Source organism: Brachyistius frenatus, unplaced genomic scaffold, assembly GCF_029030835.1.
Source record: "Brachyistius frenatus isolate BFR_SWC_R1_liver_20210118 unplaced genomic scaffold, ASM2903083v1 Contig_28, whole genome shotgun sequence".
Classification (NCBI taxonomy): domain Eukaryota; kingdom Metazoa; phylum Chordata; class Actinopteri; family Embiotocidae; genus Brachyistius; species Brachyistius frenatus.
Window position 1 is genome coordinate 3,922,296 of NW_027210627.1, and position 22,062 is coordinate 3,944,357.

The 22,062-nt window shown below is 41.1% G+C and overlaps 1 protein-coding gene across 3 annotated transcripts in view; it reads left to right on the top strand.

Moving 5' to 3' along the window:
* Positions 1–18,294, top strand: part of ptpn4a (protein tyrosine phosphatase non-receptor type 4a) — a 68,904-nt gene extending 50,610 nt beyond the window's left edge. For 2 of the 3 annotated variants that reach the window (XM_069698900.1, XM_069698898.1), the window contains exons 12-27: positions 827–999; positions 2,237–2,305; positions 2,430–2,567; positions 2,946–3,107; positions 6,782–6,941; positions 8,057–8,140; positions 8,347–8,403; positions 9,301–9,457; positions 10,345–10,511; positions 10,881–10,971; positions 11,116–11,177; positions 12,901–13,047; positions 13,629–13,757; positions 15,322–15,470; positions 15,593–15,728; positions 15,830–18,294. In XM_069698900.1, coding sequence (XP_069555001.1) covers positions 827–999; positions 2,237–2,305; positions 2,430–2,567; positions 2,946–3,107; positions 6,782–6,941; positions 8,057–8,140; positions 8,347–8,403; positions 9,301–9,457; positions 10,345–10,511; positions 10,881–10,971; positions 11,116–11,177; positions 12,901–13,047; positions 13,629–13,757; positions 15,322–15,470; positions 15,593–15,728; positions 15,830–16,234 — 2,286 coding nt within the window. In that variant the 3' untranslated portion in view covers positions 16,235–18,294. The remainder of the gene's footprint in view (positions 1–826; positions 1,000–2,236; positions 2,306–2,429; positions 2,568–2,945; positions 3,108–6,781; positions 6,942–8,056; positions 8,141–8,346; positions 8,404–9,300; positions 9,458–10,344; positions 10,512–10,880; positions 10,972–11,115; positions 11,178–12,900; positions 13,048–13,628; positions 13,758–15,321; positions 15,471–15,592; positions 15,729–15,829) is intronic. The other variant, XM_069698899.1, reaches the window with a different exon arrangement.
* Positions 18,295–22,062: the final 3,768 nt, after the last annotated feature.

Below are 22,062 nucleotides of genomic sequence, written 5' to 3' on the forward strand. Positions count from 1 at the left end.
GTGGAATTTCTGAAATATCATGGAATTTTAAAGTCTATTCCAGACATGGAAAGTCAGAGGATTTGATCATTCTTTGGGCCGTTATGGAATATCAGGGATTTTTAGTTTGTAGCATGTTTAAATTTGAGTTGTCATTTATTAGTATGTAATAATTTTTATCAAGGTATTTACAATTTCCCATATTTCTTGAATGGTTTTATCCCCCTTGTCAACAACTGGCAATTACTTCAGTAAAGATGTTTTTTCTTCTACCTGCTAACAAAGGCAAACATTCCAGAAAATGCTAATTTCAAGTGTTTACTGAGTGGGAAGAGTAGAAGACAGAAAAGATCATTTTAAAGTTCAACCTGTTTTTCTCATTTATTATGGGTCACGGAAATTCAGCTTTTTAGTCAATAAAATTCACGAAAAAGTCAGAGAATTTGACATTGACTTTGAGTGGGAACCCTGTAAATAGTTACCTCTGTTATTTATTGGTTATAATGAGACACAGTTGGAGAAGTAGGAAAAAACATACAGTTTTTGACGTGCAGAGAAGCAGCTGAGAAGTCTAAACGATGAGCTGTGGTTGAAATAACTAAAAGTAAAGAATAGACAGTTTAAATGGTTTGCTGAAAGTAATGGACAGTCGAGATAGCCAAGGGAAAGGACTAGACAGTTAAAAGGGTTATAAAGGATTTAAGCAATTGATATGGTTATTAAAAGTACCGGAGAAACATTAACCGATAATTAGCCTGAAGTAGTGTATAACCAGTGACAATAGCTGAAAGTCATTTATCAACAGTTAACGCCCCTCTAACTGTCCTCCTCTCCTCCTTGCCCGCAGACTGAGACTCGGGAGACGCTGCTGGGTTTCAACATGGTCAACTACCGGGCATGTAAGAACCTGTGGAAGGCCTGCGTGGAGCACCACACCTTCTTCAGGCTGGAGCGGCCCATCCCGCCGCAGAAGAACTTCTTCGCTCACTACTTCACTCTGGGCTCAAAGTTCAGATACTGGTAAGAACAAGAGGAGACAAACATGCGCTCCCCGAGGAGCCACCGAGTAAACAAAGACAGAACCTCTGTGTACGTTTCCGTCTGTCAAAGTCACGCCATCAAAGCGAGACTTTTCAAACACATATATGCACCAGACTTGTGGATGCTTTGTCTGTCTTTCCCTCAGTCTGACTCTCACCAGTATCCTACTTCAAGGAAACACCCAACAGAAGTGCTTGTGTTTTTGAATCGATGAGGTTGTTACACTTTGGTTTAAGATCCTAAAAACACTGGAAAGATAGTGGGTGCCTGTCTCCAACGTTGCCCCCCTGAAAAACCACAACTTAATCATTCATGGTTTGCCTCAGAAAACCTAGCGTAACTTGTTTGGCCTTGTTCAACCATTCTTTTAAGTTGTGTAGGGATTGTTTCTGTGCTCTGCAGTTCATCTCACAGACCGGCGTTGCTGCCGTTGCTGCTCCTTTCTCAAACAAAACATTCCTTTAAAATCCCAGATGTACATTTTTTTTAATACTTTAAAGTTGGAATGAGGACAGAGAACTTAAAATAATGTCGTCTATTTACTGGATCATGACATTGTCCCGTGTCAACTTTGTTCCACTTCCCTGGTAGCATTTTTAATTTCCTTTTTCTCTGAGATGTTAGTGAGAGATGAACTGTGAGTTGGAGGTCTTGTGATGCATTATTGAGCAGCAGTGATGCAATGTGAGGCTTGTCTGATGTTTGGCCTGACTGTCTGTGTGTGTGTCTGTGTGTGTGTGTGTGTGTGTGTGTGTGTGTGTGTGTGTGTGTGTGTGTGTGTGTGTGTGTGTGTGTGTGTGTGTGTGTGTGTGTGTGTGTGTGTGTGCTTGCGCTTGATATTTAAAGAATTTCCAATAGTTATTTGAATTAGACTTTGTGCTGTTAACATGTTATTAGTGTTTCAGAGGATAAAATATGTTGCACTTGTTAGTTGCTGGTTGACCGCTGATGTCATCTTGATTCAGTTTGTTTTAAGGCAGAATTTTCCAGGAATATTTGAGGAACTAAAACCACTGAAGTAGCTCTTATTATAGTGTATTATTGTTGTCATGTGATAACCACATATCACATATTTTTTTTAGAAAACAGGGAAAGTAAACGTAGATTTGATTATCAGTTTTTAAAACCTTGCTAAACCCAAGAATTGTTTCACTTAAGCAACTTTTTTTTTTTTTAAAGTCAGTCCACTGACTGTTTATGTTGCTTCTGTCTGCAGCGGGCGGACGGAGGTGCAGTCTGTGCAGTATGGAAAGGAGAAAGGCATCAAGGACAGAGTATTTGCCAGGTAATAGACGTGACTTTTTAAATAGTTGAATGTAGACATTAGATGCTTGTAAGAGTAGAGAAACTCCGTGTATAATTACTATTGTTTTCAATTTGGCACAAATGAATTTGTGTCTCGGTCTAAGCAGGTCACCCAGCAAGCCATTGGCCAGGAAGTTGGTGGATGGAACAGACTGGGAGTCGGTCAGCAGGAACAGCCTATCAGATGAGAGGCTGGAGACTCAGAGCCTGCCCACTCGCTCCCCACCCGGCACGCCCAATCAGTGAGTTCCACTTAGATTTGTTTTGAAAAATTGTTTGAAAAATCTTACACAGGAAAGTTTATTTTATGTTAATAGAAAAGTTGTTCCCTTGCCTTTACTCAGTGTTAGTGCTTGTACGATGTCAGAGTACCAAATTATACAGAGATATTATTTAGCTTTACAAACAGTTAACTTTAAAAAGTGTATTCAATCTTAAAAAAAATATCTAAAATTGGCAAAATTTGGAACATTTCTGATCAAACAACAACTAAACAAAAGTGCAGTCCTGAGTTTTCCTTGGATGTCAGCTGTCCGATACTTTAGTACCCGAAACCAAAAACGCATTTCCATCATGTTTCCTTCTGAACCCTTCAACAACATGTCTCTTGTATTTGTCAGGAACTCGCTGTTTGTACAAGAGGGCACGCGACTACGCCCGTCGTCGGTTGGCCACCTGGTTGATCATGTGATCCACGCCTCACCCAGCCTACCTGTCTTCTCCTCCAATCACAAGTCGGCATCGTCCACGCAGGCCAACAGCATCAGCCTGGACTCCACTCCGTAAGTCTCACCCCATCTAGAAGTGTGATGAAATTAGGATCTTCTGTGACACGTTATGTTACCATTATTCTCACCATTACATCTCTACTTTCTTTTTCTCCTTTCTCCCTTTGTATTCTTGTTTTTTGATGCCCATCCCACCCACGTTCTTTAAAGCTCCTTCTCTTTGGGAAAAACATCAGCTCTTGACTCAGCGGCGGAGCTTTGGTTTAGATCATAATTTAACTGCTTCATAAATAGTACGCTCCTCCCCCCAAAAAAACAACCCAGCCTTTAATTTAGAAGTTGCATTTTACTCATCAGCGTTAGTCTTGCTCTTTGACTGTACTGCTGATTTGACTGTTTTTTTTTTTTTTTTTTTTTTTTTATGGCTGTCGGTGTCTGCGGCTTCTTCCAACAGTTCACACCCTCTACCAGTGTCATTTAGTCGGCACCATTGGAAAAATGAACCCTTTGAAAAACAGCCCATTAAATGTGTTTATAGCGGGTTGCAGGGCGGAGATGTTGCGCAACAGGGCTGAACTAGGAATTAGTTTGTGTATATTTGTGTTTTCTGAGTATCCTCTGCATATGACATTTCTGGTCCTTTGATTATAAAGTTCGACATTGTTGCTTGAAAGCCTGAAATGTTCTGTTTATACAGTGTGAGTGAGTGAGTGGTAGTTCCTGTGCCTACAAAGCTACACGCAAACACACACACACACACACACACACACACACACACACACACACACACACACACACACACACACACACACACACACACACACACACACACGCACACACACACACATACGCACACAGACAAAAACATGCCAAGTTAGTGGCTCATCGCTCTGTTACATAGCCAAAAGATGACATAATCACCTGCTCTTTCTTTCTCAAACACACATTATCCATGCATGTTACTTTATTAACTGTAAGTGTTGTTTATTTCATGCTAGTCTGTAATATTTTCCTTAAGTTTACGTTTTCAAAATATTGCATTTTATCCTTAAATAATTCTTAAAAGATTCTGATCAACAATTAAGTTTCAAGCAAAACTACAAAAACATGTATGTTAGATAATCAGGAGTCTTTTCAACATCCTTCCTCTGTCATAACTGCGCACCCAGAAATTAAGGACACTCGTTCTGCTTATGCATTAATGTTGTTATTGCACAGACAATTATTGACATCATTCAGCTTGTAGCACAACAACTATTTGCTGTAGTGTTACAATCAATGAGAGGAAAGTGTGCTGTTTGCATGATGGCTCAGTTTGACAGGATTCAAACACACCATGTCAGGCAGAAGGAAACTGGTGAAAATTAATGAACTGTTGTATCAGTTTGGTTTTCACAATCTCCCAGCTTCCGTCCCTAAATCCTGTTTCCAGTTTATAGAGGAGATGTGGTTTATCCTTTATTTGCTGCCACGAAAAACCCAAGGACGAGAAAAGAAATCCTTCAGAGACTTAAATGAGTTCACTACGGAGGGCCTTCCGAAGCTCACATGTTACTTTTGGGCAGCAAATATTCAGAAAATAGTTTCATGGTTACAATTTAGAAAAGTAGATTATTGTCAAAAGAAACAAAGTTGGCTCTGAATCGGCTCCTCCACCGACCCCATGTTGTTGTCTACTTTGGTCCCACACCTGTTTACACTTTGGTTTTGAGGAGATATCTATAACTACTTCCTGTCACCAAATACTTAGAATTCTGCCTCTCTTCGTTGGTAAGAATTGCCCATCCCTATTATTAAAGGTAGAACTACAGTGACAGCAGTATTCTTGACTTTTCTTGATTTTTCTCAAGTTAAAATAAAAAACAATTATGGATGTTCCTTATTGTATTATCCAAAATAATAGTGGTATAATGTTCAATATATGATAAAAAAAAAAAAAAAACAGAAAAGAAAAGAAAAGAAAACTATTGTGATAATTGTTATATTCCTACTTGTTGATATAATGACATACAATAGGTGTGTAACTTAAGCAAAGCAACAACAAACATGACTGGAAGTGGCTGTATTTAATCTGAAGAACAATCCAGTTACTGTTGTTTACGAACTAAAGTCCTCAGAAAAACCGCCCTTAAATACCCTTAAATATCATATTATTTCGGGGCTGTGTCTCCGAGCCTTAATTAGAATCTGCTGTCTCTCCTGCAGGGCAGCAGCTATACACTCAGTTCCACACACACTCGGTGCAACAAACCTTTATAACCCTTGGAAACTCTCTATAATGTTCTGCTTTTAGTTTTGCGTAAAGTGAAAATGACCTGTTAAGCTAACCGCGGTACTTTACAGTAATGGTTTTTAAAATGCTGAACAAAAAGGTGCAATTATACAGTATATTGTAACACAACATTGCATGCGACTGTATGGTATGTTATGACACTTTACTTTGTAGGCTGTAATCAGACCTATTTCTTCACAGATACAAATCTAAGGGTGGTTTTGGAAAATAAGTGGGTTTGCACGGAAAGAGTTTTTTTTTTTTTTTTTAAATCTATCTTTTGGTGGTTTTATAGCAGCATGTGTTACACCTGCCGTGTACCCACACAGTCATTTAGTTCTAGCTTATAAATTTCATTAGCGAAAGAAGACAATTAGGATTTGGATAAACATTTGACAGAAGGAAAACTAAACAGCAGGGCTTAGTCATGCCCCGTGTTTAAATCTCCTTATCCCCGGGCTGTGCCTAAGTTGTGGTACGGTATGAAGACGTCTGCGTATCCATTACAGTTGTCTCCTGTCGTGCTGAGGCAATACAGTAACAGAAGAGGATGTGCAGTCTCGGCTCAGGCCTGCAGTTCGCCGCCCTCCTTCTGAGAGCCTGACCTGGTTCTGACCCATAATAAATGTTAGTTGGCGCGTGTGTGTTTAAGACACTAAGTGACACCAGTAGCAGCAGGCAAAACAAAGGAAATGCTCTTTGACTGGTGCTGCCGCCCCTGAGGAGTGCCTGGGCGCAATCTTAGACACACACACACACACACACACACACACAAACACACACAAACACACAAACACAGACGTAGAGTGAAATGAGTGGCTTTTACCCACCAGAGAGCGAGCCATGATGCTGCTGAAAGCCTCACCTGACCGACTGTGTTGTTCCACCGTACACGCTGACTGCCTTTTATTGTCTGGATGATGGAATGGGGTGTTTTCCTTCCTCTTGCAGCCCTTTTATTGAGGTTAATGCATTGTGACTAACACAGTGCTATTAAGCCTCTCTGTCTCTTTCTCTCTCATTCCCCTTTATCTGTTTTTCTCTATTTGTCTCTCTTTTTTTCCCCTTCAGTCCACCCCTTCTACAAATAGGAAGACCTTTTAACGAGATAATTAGTTGTGTATTTATTGTAGCTGAATGTTTGTGGCTTTGGTTTCCAACCATGTATAAAATACCTTTTCTCTATCATGAGTTAATGCTGCTAAAGATTGAGTTAGGAAATTATGAAGACTTTGCAATAAGAATTGTGAAGATGTACTTTGTTTTATTCTCATTATGTCTGCGGCCTTGTTCAGACCGCCAGTCCAAAATAGTTTTGTCAAATCCAGACTGTAATAGTCTTATCTTTCCTCCCTAATGTTCATCTCTTTCTTTTTATTTCTACTTCCGTCCCCTAACCTCCTCCTCTCTCTCTGTCTCTGTCTTTCTCTCTGTCTCTGTGTCCCCCCCCCTCCAGGTCTCCAGAAGGGGTAGATGGCCTACCTCCAGCTCTGCCCCCCAAGCAGCTGAGCAGGAAGACCCTGAGCCAGATCATCCAGGCCCACTCCCAGCAGAGCCTCCTGGACAACCACCTCAACGAGATGTATGATGTTCCCGTCAATGCTGACAAGACCACGGTCAGTGTGACAATACAAATAGTCATTATGTAGAACGCCCGGTTTCATAAAGCATTTTAGAACATGTTAAAAGTCGCTACAATATCCTTGAAATTGCTCATTTAAAAATTTTAAGGAGTTTTGCAGAGACAGTTTTTCATTGTTAAAAACGGCAACCGTAGTCTTCCCTTTGGCCAAATCATATTAGACAAGACTTGCTCTATTGAAGCTGGGCAACTAATCAAAATTGACAAACTGTGACCGTGACAGTTGCCATGAAACTAAATTAAAATTTAAGAAGCCTTCACTGTTTACTTTTTACTATTGAAGTAATTTTGGTGGATTCATCTGACAAAATAGTTTTATGTTCTGCAGTTTGGTTTTTCCTCCCTTTCTTTCCTCTTTTAGACATTTTGATAACTATATGAATATTTATCGTTTTAATGATAGCTCGTTTTTCATTTTAGGAATATTCTTTGAGATGTTTCTTTGTGTTCACCTGAGCATGATGGTTGAGCTTCTAAAAACACCACATGTTTATATTTCAATCGTTTTGACGTTAACATTGTACAAAACTAATCGGTGTTAGAGCGGTTTAGACTCTTTGAGCTGATTGTTTTGGCTCCAAAGTATTAAATATATTGTTGTTTTTAAAAAGCCCAAAAGGTCAAGTAAAGGTTAGACCTACAGTCTTCAGGTTGTCAAATACACAAAGTTAATAAAATGATTTCATATCTGCTGGATGTGAAATGAAATAATTTTGTGTTTATAAAACTATAAAGTTTCATGTTTTTTCTGCCCCCTTGTGGCCACAAATGTATCACTGAAGCTCTTTGTCTTGATGACAATGATATTTTTGATGTTTAGTTCAAATTCTAATCAGATGCAAATGTACAGTGAATGTAACAGAAGAGTATGCCTGTACCTTTTTTTGTTGACCCACCTGTCAAGTATATATTATTAAGCAGTGTTAGAGTCACAGGCACACAGGAGTCGCAGCCGAAGAACCCTGACCCGTTTCAGTTTTTGAATTTGCTCCGAGAAGATGATGTACAGGATGAATTTGTAGGATGATATACAGGAGAGGACAGCAAGATGGACATTTGATGTGTCTGTTTTGAAATGTGCTCTTTCAGTTGAATGGAGTCGTCCCTCATGATAATCTGGTCCTGATCAAAATGAGGCCTGATGAACACGGACGTTTCGGCTTCAATGTCAAGGTGAGACCTGATCACGCTGGAGCGAAAAGTCCGTTCACGGCCTTTCTAACTTTAAGCCTCCTTGGATCTCCTCTACGTCTAACTGTCCTTCTTCTAACTTTTTTATGCCATCATCTGTATGCGCCACGACACATCCACACCCCTTGCCTGAAAGGGGATGTTTGTGAAAGGCATTTTTCTTTTAACATATGTCCGTGTGTCTCCAGGGTGGAGCTGACCAGAAGATGCCTATCATCGTTTCTAGAGTGGCTCCGGGAACGTCAGTAAGTCCACAACCACCTCGTGTGTGTGTGTGTGTGTGTGTGTGTGTGTGTGTGTGTGTGTGTGTGTGTGTGTGTGTGTGTGTGTGTGTGTGTGTGTGTGTGTGTGTGTGTGTGTGTGTGTGTGTGTGTGTGTGTGTGTGTGTGTATTAACTGGGGTGAAGCTGCAACTCACCATTTCAAATGAAAAACATGGTAACCTCATGATGTTTTAAATCTGAGGACCCTATAATCCCTGCGTTCCAATATCCAAACTACCGTACTATTTAGTATGTCAGAAAAAGATTTAGTATGTCCCAATAAATAGTATGTTAAATGTAGAATGCCAAAAGTGCCAGTATGCAGGCCAGCGTGCTACTCTGGCTGTTCTGACCCACCATCCTTTGCCCGGCTGCAAATACATCACATCGACTGAGCCGCCCAGAGAGTTGCTGGCGCTAATGCTCCGTCTGCAAAAGGAAGAAGAAGAAAAAGAAGAGGCATTACCTTTTTACTTCAAATGTTGCGCTACGGATTTCAAGAGGGTCAAAGTTCAAGACACATTTTTATGATGGAGTAGTATGTCCCGATTGTACACATACTACATGCGACAGTACATACCTTTTAAGGCTAGCTGCGGTGTGGCTTAAAGTGAAGTCATTTGGAGCGCAGCGAATGTCTAGTCGGGGCTCAAGTTTCACTCACACGTCCCACTTATCTCTGTTTACTGGTTGAAATATGACTTTCTTCAAGTCTCCATCCTCAGTGACAGCCAAGTCAGTGGTTGAGAGTCATTTGAAAGACTAGCTTAGTCTCACCGTCGTGACATCTCGAGACATTTTTCCAACTAAACACAGTGAAGGTTTCAGGGCAGTGAAGGTTGTTGTCCATTCGTCTTCATCCCTCTGCCCTCCTCTTCAGGCTGACCTGTGTGTGCCTCGCCTTAATGAGGGCGACCAAGTGGTCCTAATTAACGGGCGGGACATCTCGGACCACACCCACGACCAGGTGGTCATGTTCATCAAAGCCAGCTGTGAGAGCCACTCCGGGGAGCTCATCCTATTGGTCAGACCAAACGGTGAGTTGTTCCTATTGGTCAGATCTGCAACAAATAACAACAACAAATACAACGGATACAAATTCACTTTAACGGTTAACATTATTATGACACAAAATTTCCATTAAGTGACAGGTCAACTGCGTCAACCCTGATCCATATCAACAATAAATGGCTCGTATATTTGACGGAAAAAAACTCGCTGTCCACTACGAGTCATCAGCACACGACTTAAACATGAAATGTTGTCACATATCAGCAAGCTAGTTTTGTCAGGTGGTTCAGTAAGCTGTATTATAGCCACCTCTGGCAGTTTCTGGGTATACAAATTTTATTTGTATGAAAGAACTAGTTTTGTGCTGCAACTCGGTTTAATTTAGTGATTGTAAACATGTGTTAAGTGTTTTCTAGGCTAAGTGGAAACATGTGAATAGTTAGTGCTGCTGCACATCAGGTCACCAGCTTTGATTCTGCTTCTGCACTGCTCAGTACTCGTGTTTGTAATTGCAAATGAGGTCTATGAAGTTGTACATTTTGGTTTCTGTACATCTTGGCTATATGTATCCACCATGTAGAGCGATGCCAAAGCTTTTCCTTTAATCAGCACCAGTGGAGCGGCAGGGGGGCTTTAAAAGATGATGAAACATAGAAATTCTTGATATTTTAACTGGGTCAAAGAGGGATTTTTAGATCCCCCCCCCTCTTTTACATCAAAGCAGATATAAGATTGCATCAATATATTGAATGCCTGTCGATTCACATTAATCGATGTTGAAATATAAGCATGTCATTATTTGCACATAGATAAGCTGTAAGGCAGCGCACTGGTTGGGAGTTGCAGCATTTATTTGGCCTACATAAACAGACATGTGCACATAAACTGTGATATCTTTCTCTGTTCTGTTCAGCCATCTACGACGTGGTGGAGGAGAAGGTGGACTCGGAGCCAGACTTTCAGTACATCCCCGAAAAGTCCCCTCAGGACCCCGCCCAGCTAGACCAGCATGCTTTGAGGGACTCTATGGTCACGCTGAAGGAGGGCCTGATCAGCGGAGCCATACTGGCGCAGTTTGATGTGAGAAGAATAGACACAGAAATGCATTCGCATAAGCAGAATCCACGCGTAAAGTATATGGTCATACACGGACACGGGCTCGAGTCGCTAGTTTTTTGATTGACTAATAGGTTTACTTTGGTGCATAATTGTTGGAAATTCAATTGCAAAAACGTCCTGCACTTTATCGTCATCACTTAGCAGCTTTCTTTTTGAGAAGAGGAATGTTAAATACAAATACACACTCAATATGCACTTGATGCATGTGAAGTTGGGTGAATACAAGCGCAATAAAAGCTCATACATATTTACATGCACATAGTGGGCAAAGAAACCGTTTGTGTTTCACAATCTTCCACAACTTGAACTCCTGTGTTTCTTCTCTTACAGCAACTGTACAGGAAGAGGCCGGGGATGACCATGCTGTGTGCCAAATTACCTCAGAATGTTTCCAAAAATCGCTACAGAGACATCTCTCCCTGTACGTGACCTCACGTGGCTGTGTGATAAAATACCTGCTGAGATTAATCTTTTGTTCCTCCCATCACACTCAGATCTTCTGTCTCACTTTTTCATTTTTCGTCTCCGTCTCTCTCTCTCTCTCTCTCTCTCTCTGTCCCGACAGATGATGCCACGCGGGTCATCCTGAAAAGCACAGATGACTACATCAATGCAAATTACATCAATGTGAGTTTGTCATATTTGTCTTTCATCTTTTCATCAGTGTCTCTGCGTTGTTTTACTCGTTGGAGGCGTGGTCGGCGGTCTGTTTTGCTCACTGTCGAAACACGTGTTGAAACGCTGCGCTGGCCTCACTGGTAAAATGAATTAACCACATCAGACGGTATGTTTGTGAGTGGCAGTGTGAGTTAATGGTTCACATGTTTAGGAGTCTGCCAGGCATTTGTCTGTGTAAGCCAACAGCAGCTCGTATGTCTGACCAGAAGGTGACAAACGGAGAAAGTGGGCTTTTTGGAGGAAACATTACCTCTTTTTGCGTAACTAATGTCTTTTTGGGAGTTAAACAAAGCTCTCCGCCCTGTTATAACTGTACAGAACATGGAAGAACCCCACACATGAGCATTCACAGTAAAAAAAAAAAAAAAAAAAAAAAAAAACAGCAGTAGAAATGATGTGATAGGGGTTCACTCAGTTTTGTAAAGGGCTGCAGCCATGATGGATTTTCAAAACATATTTTTCAGTCGAGTTATTGTTTATTCTGTTGTTTTAATTAAAGATGCCTGTGAGCGTGAAGGACACTGGCCTCCGCTTCTCATTAGCCTAATCAGCCCTTTATATGCACTAATACATTTTCTCATCAGTGTCATTATTTATTAGAATGTACTCTGCTGTCTATTACCAATGTGACAGTGACCAGGAGCCATTAAAAAATGAAAAGACGTTCGGTTGTTTCAGTTTGCTCTGTGAGTTTTGGGATATATTGTGAGGCTAGAAGTCAAAAAGTGTAGATAATAACACAATATTTGACGACTCGTTTGTATGTTAGCCAGGAATTATCGTTAAATACGTATAATAATGGGTCACTCCTCATCGTGTTGAGGGTTGTCTTGATCATGAAATATTAGTTATTGATGAATTGTTATACAAATAATTGTGATTTAATTGTTTTGTTCTGTCCAATTTAATGCTACTATTATTACATAAGCCGAATCGTAGTTAAATAATACACCTGATGATGAAGAAGAGCTGTTTATTGGCGCTGAACACTGGAACAAATAAATTGCATCTTTAACTGCCACCTTTTTTTTGCTGCAAATCTGACAAATCGCCTCCTCCAAGTTATTGTGCTCTTCTTTTTCCATCTGGCTAAAAACCAAAATGTGCCGACAGCGGTGCTCTGGTGTTCAGCTTTACAACTGAATCCATGATTCCAGTGTCAATAGATGCTCCTCTTAATGCGGCCGGCACAATATTAGATGCTCAGCGTCTCGAGATAGCGCAGCTGTTGGCACTAATTCTCCACTCGTGGCATTAAACCGCGGCAGAAGAAGGGGGCGAATCAAAATTATTTCATTAAAAAAAAAAAATCAGTCCGAATGAGGGGAAAACGCATTGAAATAACGATGGAAATATGACATCTGTTAGTTTCATCCTGCGGTTTTCATACAGATGAATGGAATTGATTTTGATGATCGTGAGAAATGATTTCGGTCAGCTCAAATAATCGCTATCAGGCGGCTATGTAATATTTGTGGCAGACCTAATCCTAAGAATTTGGAACAAGACACAATTTGAAAGTACTCTTTCTCCATTTAACCTTGTGGTGCTGCAACCTTTGCCTTTTAATGCAGCACTGCTGACAACACACAATGAATAGAATTTTAAAAGCCTGTAAAGTCGGTGAATGTAATCCCTCTGCATCCTTTTCTCTCTGTCCCTCTCTACATAGATGGAGATTCCAGCCTCCAGTCTGATAAACCGCTACATAGCGTGCCAGGGCCCATTGCCCAACACCTGCCCTGACTTCTGGCAAATGACCTGGGAGCAGGGCTCGTCCATGGTGGTCATGCTGACTACACAGGTCGAGAGAGGGCGGGTAAGTCAAAGTGCTCTTCAAGGACAAGGACTAGAAACAAAAAAGTCGTATAGTTTTGGATACCAGAGTTCTTCATCGCTGTGACTTTATCTCACCATTTGTAAAAGTCTCAGTTTCTAGTTCCGTGTGAGTCATGCATGTCTACTTCATCCAGTAATTCTACTGTCAAAATATGACATTTTTATACTGTAGAGTCACACACGCTACAGACTTTTCTGCAACTCGTGTCTTTTATTGATTTTCAAGTCTTAAGCTGGTTAATACCCAAATTACATAACAAAATAGCCTACAGACACAGTGCTGCAGTGCAGAGAAAAATATCTACAATTTGGTTCCTGTGACTGGAAATTCTCGACTCTTTACCTTGACACTGGATTTTATTTTTTCTTTACAATTTCAGATACACTGTTTGTATTGTTAATGCTATACATCTGTGTTGTGAATGCAATGGCAACAAACAGATGGCTAACTGAAGAGGAGCAGACCCTGACCTCTGACGTCGGAGCTCAGAGGAACAGTTGTAACGTGTAAAATAAGTTAAATGTCTAGTTATAAGCTGAACACCTTTTCTGTGTTTGTAGGTGAAGTGTCACCAGTACTGGCCCAACCCGGACTGCAGCGCCACCTACGGAGACTTTACAGTTACGTGCCACAACGAAGAGGGAAACTCTGCCTTCCTGGTCCGGGAGATGACTCTCCTGCACACACAGGTAACCACACACACACACACACACACACACACACACACACACACACACACACACACACACACACACACACACACAGAAAGTAACGTATAGATCGAAAGAGAAGAAGAACAAAAGACTTGACAATCGAAGTGAAGCCAGAAAGAGGACAAAGTGAGTGGCAGTTAAGGAGGAGGGCGAAGGCGGTGCAGAGAAAGACTCCGGGGCCAATCAAAGAGAGGGACCGGCGTCTCAGGAAGGATGAGCTACCCGAGGACCCCGAGGAGGTGTGTTGCCATAGTGACCAGTGTGGGCTGTTCTTTTTCTGGCTCCCGCTGCCGCATGCGGGCCACATATTGGGATCTGGTTGCCATGGCTACCCAACCACCCCAGTCACTCACATTGCAGAAATAGAGAGCGGGAGAGAGAGAGAGAGAGAGAGAGAGAGACCACACAGAGCAGTAGAGAGTGGGATGATGATAGTTTGAAAAACAGGAATGGAGAATATAACTTTGTTTTATTGTGATGTTGAAGCCTTTTGAAGCTTCCAGTCTTCTTACATGTCGTGGTGAACATGTGTTTTTCAACCCTCTAAACTGAAGGCTTTTTATTTGTGCTTGCTGTGATATATGTGACATGTAACCGACCGGAAGAAAATCAAACTTAAAAAGACGTTTTATGGACGACTTCGGAGCAGCAAAACGATCCCGCTGTTTGTTCGTCATTTCCTGCCATCTGTGTTTTCCTGATTACTTCCTCATGTAAGCATGACCTTTTAAAGTATATGGGTATAAGAAGAGGTAATTAGCATTCTCCTCTGCCTGTGATTGTTGCTATGGAGATAGATGTGTTGCCATGGCGATGCAGCGAGGCAGTATTAAAGAGGAGCACAGGGGCTTTGAGTCGTGCAAGAAACAGTGGTCAGCGCTCGCCGTCTTCTGTCGGGGGGTGTGTGTGTGTGTGTGTGTGTGTGTGTGTGTGTGTGTGTGTGTGCGTGTGTGTGTGCTGCAGTCGTCGTCATGCTGTTGCCGTTAGGTTTAAATCTTACTGACTCTTATTTTCTGATCACTGAGTCGACATTACCTCAACATTATAAACCGTGTCCTGGTTGTTTTTTTTCATTCCCAAAATATAAAGGGTGACTTGTGTTTGTTTACTTGTTTCATTACAGATTTTTTTTAAATGAACATTTTGTAGTAAATCTAGAGAAAATTTGATCAGTATTTCATAAAATATGAAACAGCAGTGAGGTCCAGCGGAGTGGAAAGAATAGAACAGTGTTGGTTATTCATACTCTGTTTCATAACATGCTTAAAGGCCATAATTACACAAACAGGGCTGTGTGCAGTCCCCACCTCCAGGATACAGAGCTCAGTAAACCACGATTGGACGTCTCCCACATTAACTACAATTACCCGTTTTGAGTGGAGTGATATCTGAGAATCATTCATGGCTTGGGTCTTGACTTGTGTGATAGTGAAAACCCTCAGTTTATTTCCAACACAAGCCTTTCTGAAAGGCCCATAAGAACATATCAAGTCATTGGTTTCCTTTTTTTTTTTTTCTCCCGTTCTCTGTGTTTGTTCAGAGTGAGCAACAGAGGGAGCTGACTCAGATTCAGTACCTGGCTTGGCCAGACCACGGCGTTCCCGATGACTCCACCGATTTCCTGGACTTTGTGGCTCTGGTGCGGACAAAACGGGCCGGACAGGACCAGCCAATGGTTGTGCATTGCAGGTACAGAAGAGTCAGCTCTTAACTGACTGACAACCTGAAGCAACTGTGATCCTTCTTTTGTCTAAGTTGCTCTTAATTTGTAACTGAACATCCATCCCTGTCCCCCTGCTGCTCTTTTCCAGTGCTGGGATTGGTCGGACAGGGGTTCTGATCACCATGGAGACGGCATTGTGTCTAATGGAGTGCGGTCAGCCGGTGTATCCTCTAGACATTGTCAGGACCATGAGAGATCAGAGGGCCATGATGATACAAACGCCTGTACGTAGATGCCTGCATTTGTCTGTCCAGCTGCTCTCAAGCATTTCAAACCAATAGCTAAAATCTCTTCTTTTTTTTTTCTTTTTCTTTCTCTGAATCAGAGCCAGTACCGCTTTGTGTGTGAGGCCATCCTGAAAGTCTACGAGGAAGGTCTGGTCAGACCGCTCAAGACGGCCGTGTACCAGCAGAGAGAAAAAGTGAACGACGAGAGGGAGGAGGAGAATAAAGAGCAGCAGAAAGCGGGAGAGGAGAGAGAGGAGACGGCAGCGATGGAGGAAGGCGAGGCGGCTGCGGTGGAGCTGCTGGACGAGGGGCTGGACGAAGAGGACGACGACGACGACGAGGAAGTGGAGGTGCTGGACGTGGGAGAAGTGACAGAAGACGGGGAGGAAGAGGAGGATGAAGAGGAGGAGGAGGAGGAAGTGGAGGAGCCGAGTGTCGCGAGCGCCACCAGCGTCACAAGCGAGACCAGTGCGAACCCTGACCCAGATTCCGCTAACCTGTGACATTTGACCTCTGCGGGTCGCCGGGGGTTCGGAGGCCAGGAGGCCGGAGGAGAGAACAAAAGCACTGTTGCACTTTATGCTGACAAAAATGGAAAAAAAAAGACAAACAAACATGAAAAATTGTGGACGAAATCGACTTAAAAAAAAAAAAAAAAAAAAAAAAAGATATCCAGCTGTGTTGAATAGGTACCATTAGGGGATATTGTACGTTCAGGGTAAAGAAAAAAAAACGTATACAAAGAGTAAAAAGTACGAGAGAATAAAATGTGGATGGGGAATCGCTGTAGTGCCATAAGTACAAAAGGGGAAGGGCTGCCCCTGTGTGGATGGAAAGCTCCCCCCACCCCTCTTTTTTTACCCAAAGGGATGCCCTGACCCCTTCTGAGCGAGTCTGCCAGACGGACCTGCCTTTTTTTTTAGTGTCCTTTTAGCTGATACAGAGAAAAAAAACAAACGTATCTTTTGTTCCTCAGAAAGAGTATTTATTGTGTTCTAGTTTGTGTCAAACCCTGTCCACTGAACAAAAAACAAAAAAAGTCGTATGTTTCGTTTGTACGAGTCTAGAGCTTCATGCTTTCCTGATTAAATCTTAGGTAGTAAAGTAGTGTGATTCCTCTTCTTCTAACTACTTCTTTATTTCTTTTGCTTTTCGTGGGGGAAAAAAAAAAAAAAAAAAAAATCAGTGATTTTAATTTATTGTACTTGTTTTTTTTTATTTTTATTTTTATTTTTTATCTTTCTCAGCTTTCTGAGTCAAAGCTTCTGACAGCACAGACTGACAGACGGACAACCGAAAGCACTTTTGTGTCTCGCCTCTCGTTCGATGCTGTGGCAGGTTGGATACTTTATCCTGCTTTGTGCTGTGCTTTTGAGCTTGCAGACACACAAGTGGCCGATCGTTTGGTGTGGCGAAGAACACGGTTTACAATCCTCAGGGCCAGTGTTTACCGGGGGGGACCTCTCACGGTCACAACCATCAGTTATCTGGCAGACGTTTTTATCACATCACAATACATTCGACACGAGACGGTAAAGACGGTCTCGTATTGAGAGGCCCCAGTAGACACCCGGCCGCCCCGAGTTACAATCTAAACAAGGCTGAGGTCAGTTCATTTCTTTCAAATTCAGACCGTTTCAAAATCCAACCTGCAGCGGGGTCCCTGCTGCTGAAGTGTCCTTGAGCCAGACACCGACAGCAACGGCCCACCCCCCCCCCACCCCCCCGACCAGGATGACTCTGAGCATGCATCGATCCTCTTTATGCAACCCAAACATTTCTCGCTTTCTTTGCACAGGTCATTAAGACAGAAAGAAACGAACAGGGGGTCAGACTGTCCGACAGCGGCATCATCGATGAGCTCAGAAGTGGTTGAAAGCTGCCAGATGTTTTTATGCAATAAGTATTTGTTTTTTCCTATTTTAGCTTTCACTAAATAATGGCGAACAGCATTGAGCTAGTTTACATGTGCATTAGTATCCTGGCTATGATTGGATTTTTGGAGTATGATTACATATGCGGAACACATTTAAACATCTCATCCTGGTTTTTTTTTTTTTCAAACCTGGATATGCTTGTTGGAGTACGCTGATAGAAACCAGGATACTGTGGATACATGCAAATACCTTATTCAGGTTTCAGTAAAGAACACAGTGGCTGAGAAATGAAGGCAAGATCAGAAACCTCAATACTGTTATGATCGTGTACACAGCGATATGAATAACCATGTTTCTCGTGTGCCATGTAAATGCCACATCCTGAATCTGATCAAAACCAGAACACGACTCAAAGCCGGGTTCTCGTAGTGCATGTAAACTCACTCATTGACAGTGAACTGATCTCAACCTTTGTGTGAATGAACTTTAAAAAGCTCCCTCTACTGACTGATACCCCCCTCGCCCCTCCCATATTTGTTTCTTTTTACATGCGGTGGGTAAAGGCTTTTGTAAAGCGGAGCAGTACCTGGTACCATCGTACACGTTCACATTCAGACTGATGGATTACTGCTTTGTACGGGCGATCAGCATTAAACCAGTTCTTTGTTTCTCTAATGGAGTACTTTTTTTTTTTTTTTTTTAAATTGACTTTCAGTGATGTTTAGAGGTCACTGGAGCGGGGTTTAAAACCAGCTGTTTAATTTGACCTAAATCTGTTTGCGTGTCTGCCCGAGAACAGTCGATAGTTCAAAGAAGCAGCACAAACAACATTCAATCAGTTCTCTTCCTTTTTTTATTTTTATTTTTTTAATTCATCTTTTGCAATGGTACTTTTCATTTTTAAGGCGCACGTTGTTTTTAAGTCAAGATGATGTGTTACGAGTGAGACGAAACGATGATGACTTTTTAATTCACAGAACCCTGCATCAAGTTGTTCGTTGGGGCGTTTTTTTCTTTTCTTTTCTTTTCTTTTCTTTTCTTTTCTTTTCTTTTCTTTTCTTTTCTTTTCTTTTCTTTTCTTTTCTTTTCTTTTCTTTTCTTTTCTTTTCTGTTAATCCAAGTGCAGGTTCAGCTGTTGTCGTGCTCTTCGTGGCGGTATGGGAGTGTTGGGATACGGAGTGTTGCCTCTTCATAGTTTGAGAGATTTTTTTTTTTTTTTATAAGCTCCAAAATGGATTCTGCTGGAAAAAATGTACTGCTGTGTGTGTGTGTGTGTGTGTGTGTGTGTGTGTGTGTGTGTGTGTGTGTGTGTGTGTGTGTGTGTGTGTGTGTGTGTGTGTGTGTGTGTGTGTGTGTGTGTGTGTGTCACACTCCTCTTCCTCTGCCATTTCTAACGTGTAGTTTGTTAGCTGTCTGGTCTACGCCTGCTTGTCTGTGAACTGGAATGAACGGTTGTGCCATAAAGCTACAAACCTAAATCTCACCGGATCTCAAGTTTTTTTGGGGGGCAAAACAAAACAAAACATTATTCTTGAAGAGTTTGTTTTTTCAGGCTGCATCTTTGCCTGTGAAACAATTCACAATGTGCTCATACCTCCCTTTCAAACAGCTGAATCATACATGGAGGTGGGATCAAGAAGAAACTGCTTCCCTGTTTTGTTTTTTTTGTTGTTGTTTTTTTTTGTCTTAATCTCTCTTCTCCAAAATCGGCCTAACATCCGTCAGTCGTTTCTGCCGAGCCCACGCAACACCACAGTCCATTCTTCTCATTGTTTTTCCCCCCGATGCCTTTTCCTTTTGGATCATTATACATGGATCCCACTCTCTGCACGGCCTCGAGGCAAATGACACATCTAAGCAGGATACCGTGGGTACAGTAGCGGAGAATCAAATGGCTTGTTTTCCCCACAGAAGGACACACTGGGGCTCGTCAGTGAGTGAATGACTGAATAACTGGTTTTAACTTTTTATTAGCAAACACGAGTTAGACATCCGCAGCAAACCCAACATGTGAGTTTGTGATTGAAAGAACAAACAAAACAAAAAAAACACATCAGGTTTTTTTTATTTGGCAGCAGGACCAACCAAATCAAAGAACCACCAAATTAAAACTAATGAAATGGCATCAGTCACAAGTAAAAAAATTTTTTTTTTTAAAAAGACCGTGACAAATTTCTAAGAAGACAACAAAACAGTGGCCCTGCAGTGAGAAGTTAATAATTGAGGGGCTGCCAGAGTTTCCATCTGCACAAAAACATCCAGCAACGAGCTGTCTGCGTTCAAAGTGTTTTACTGTTGACACATAATTGGTACTGTCCGTTCGTTTAGGGTACTGATCAAAAAGTAGTTTGGAGGGAACCAGACGTGGGGAGGGCTCGGGTTAGTTGTATTTTTGTAAAAAAGGATAACAATTCTAGTTGGGTAGGGGCGGGGGAGGGGGGCAGCACTTTGTAGAAGGCTGAGTGGCAGGTAGTGCTACTGGAAAAAAAAAAAAAAAAAGAGTTAGAGACATAAATCATTGTTAAAATGAGGTTGTTTTTTTTTATTTTAATTTATCATTTTTATTTTCTTTTGAAAATAAGACACCTGTAGGGAACAAGAAAAAGAACTCCTAACTACACAGTGCCACTTGTTAATTTTGTGTAAATAATACTAGACCATGTAAATACAATGTTGTATATGAAAAAAAATCTTTAAAATAAAAGGGAAAAATCCTTTGTGAGCAGAAAGATTTTGTTGTTATTGTTTATTTTATTTTTTTCCCTTTGGATGATTCAAATGTGACACAAATGGCGTGTATTTCAAGACTGCTCTTTCAAAATTTTTGTTTTATTTTGAAACGTAATCTATAACGGCGAGTGTATATATAATGAACCACAAAATACTGAGAAATGTTTTACCGTACTATACCCTTGGTTAACTCCTACCTGTGTCATAAAAACCTTTGTCCTCAGTTCCTTGTTTCTTTTCTGGTATCGTGGTTTTACAGTGCTTTGGACATGTCTATAAGCTTGATTCTGAACAATTAAAGCTTGTCTGTCAAAGCATGGAGACGTGGCTTCAGATCAACTTGCTTTTCCACACTGTAAAAGTGAGGTTTGGCAACATTAGAGACTGTGGTAGTGCTGAAGACCTCAATGAGACTTATTTTAAGTTTATAAATCCTGTTAATTTGTGAGATTTGACCCCACAGTGAAGTCATTATCCCCGAGAGGAAGTCAGAGTTCTTTGTCTGTCATACGAGGCTCCAACGAAAGAAAGAAACATCATAAAAATGCAATCCAAAAACAAAGAACATAAATTGGAAGGAAAATACTAGCAGCTGATCAAACAGCTTCCCTACTGTCTTGCATAAAAGCCAACCTTAAACATGTATGATATTGTCAGATGGTTTGATAGAAAAAGGTACTTTAAATCTCATCAGCTTTTTTTTTTATTATTTAATGTTATTGTTGAGCAAGAGGCCACAATTAGAGCTATTACTGTGCATTAAAAGTAAAAAAAAAAAAAGAAGAGTATTTTCTGTAATAAGGAGCAGAAAGAGATTTTAATGTTTTATTTCTCTTCTATATATAGGCAGTTGCTGTACTTTCTGAGGTATAGCAGGGCTCACTTTAAAAAGTGGTGAAGGCCTACAATGATTTAAAGAGGGATACTTCAACCCCTAACCCCTGTGCAGATACAATTGATACCAGGAAATGGTAAATGTGCGGCATTAAGATGGATGAGAGTACTAGTACTGTGCGTCAGAGCGTAGGCACAGATTTTAGGCAGTTTGTAGACATTTCAGAAGGCAAAAGGGCAAAAGTACTGAATTAACCAATATGCTATCCACATAGTGATCATCACGCTTTTGCTGCAGTTTGTATAGATAATAATACTGTTTATGTTCACAGTAAATTCTACAAGTTTTTTGTTTGCAAAGCTTTCAACTTGCACAACTTGGACTAGTCGTGTGCTTCAGAGTTAAACGTCAAAATATATCCAAGTCTTTTAATGAAATGAAATGCACTGGAAATATTCCTAATCACAATTAAACAAGGTACATATAGCTCCCTGATTTCAACACTCATTGAAAAGAGCAGGAACTTATTTATTCTAACACACTGCCCCTGTACATACGTCGCTACTCTGCCAACCTTTAACCTCAGATGAACCAGAGGTCAAACACGTTTTAAGATGAACCAGAGGTCAAACACGTTTTATTTTCTTTCCCGGCCACATTTATAAACAGTTGTTCCTCGTCTAGCCAGAAGGGGGTGCTGCTGTCAAATGGAGACGGGTCGTATGGTTCAAATTCAGAAAATGAATGTGGAGATCAGTCCTCTAATAATACTGTAACATTTAAATGGCATGAGAGTTATTTCATACATCTATGCCTGTTTAAATATTGTACTTTTTTTTAATATATACAACAAATTGGTAGTATTTAGAATTGTAGCATCTGCTCTCGT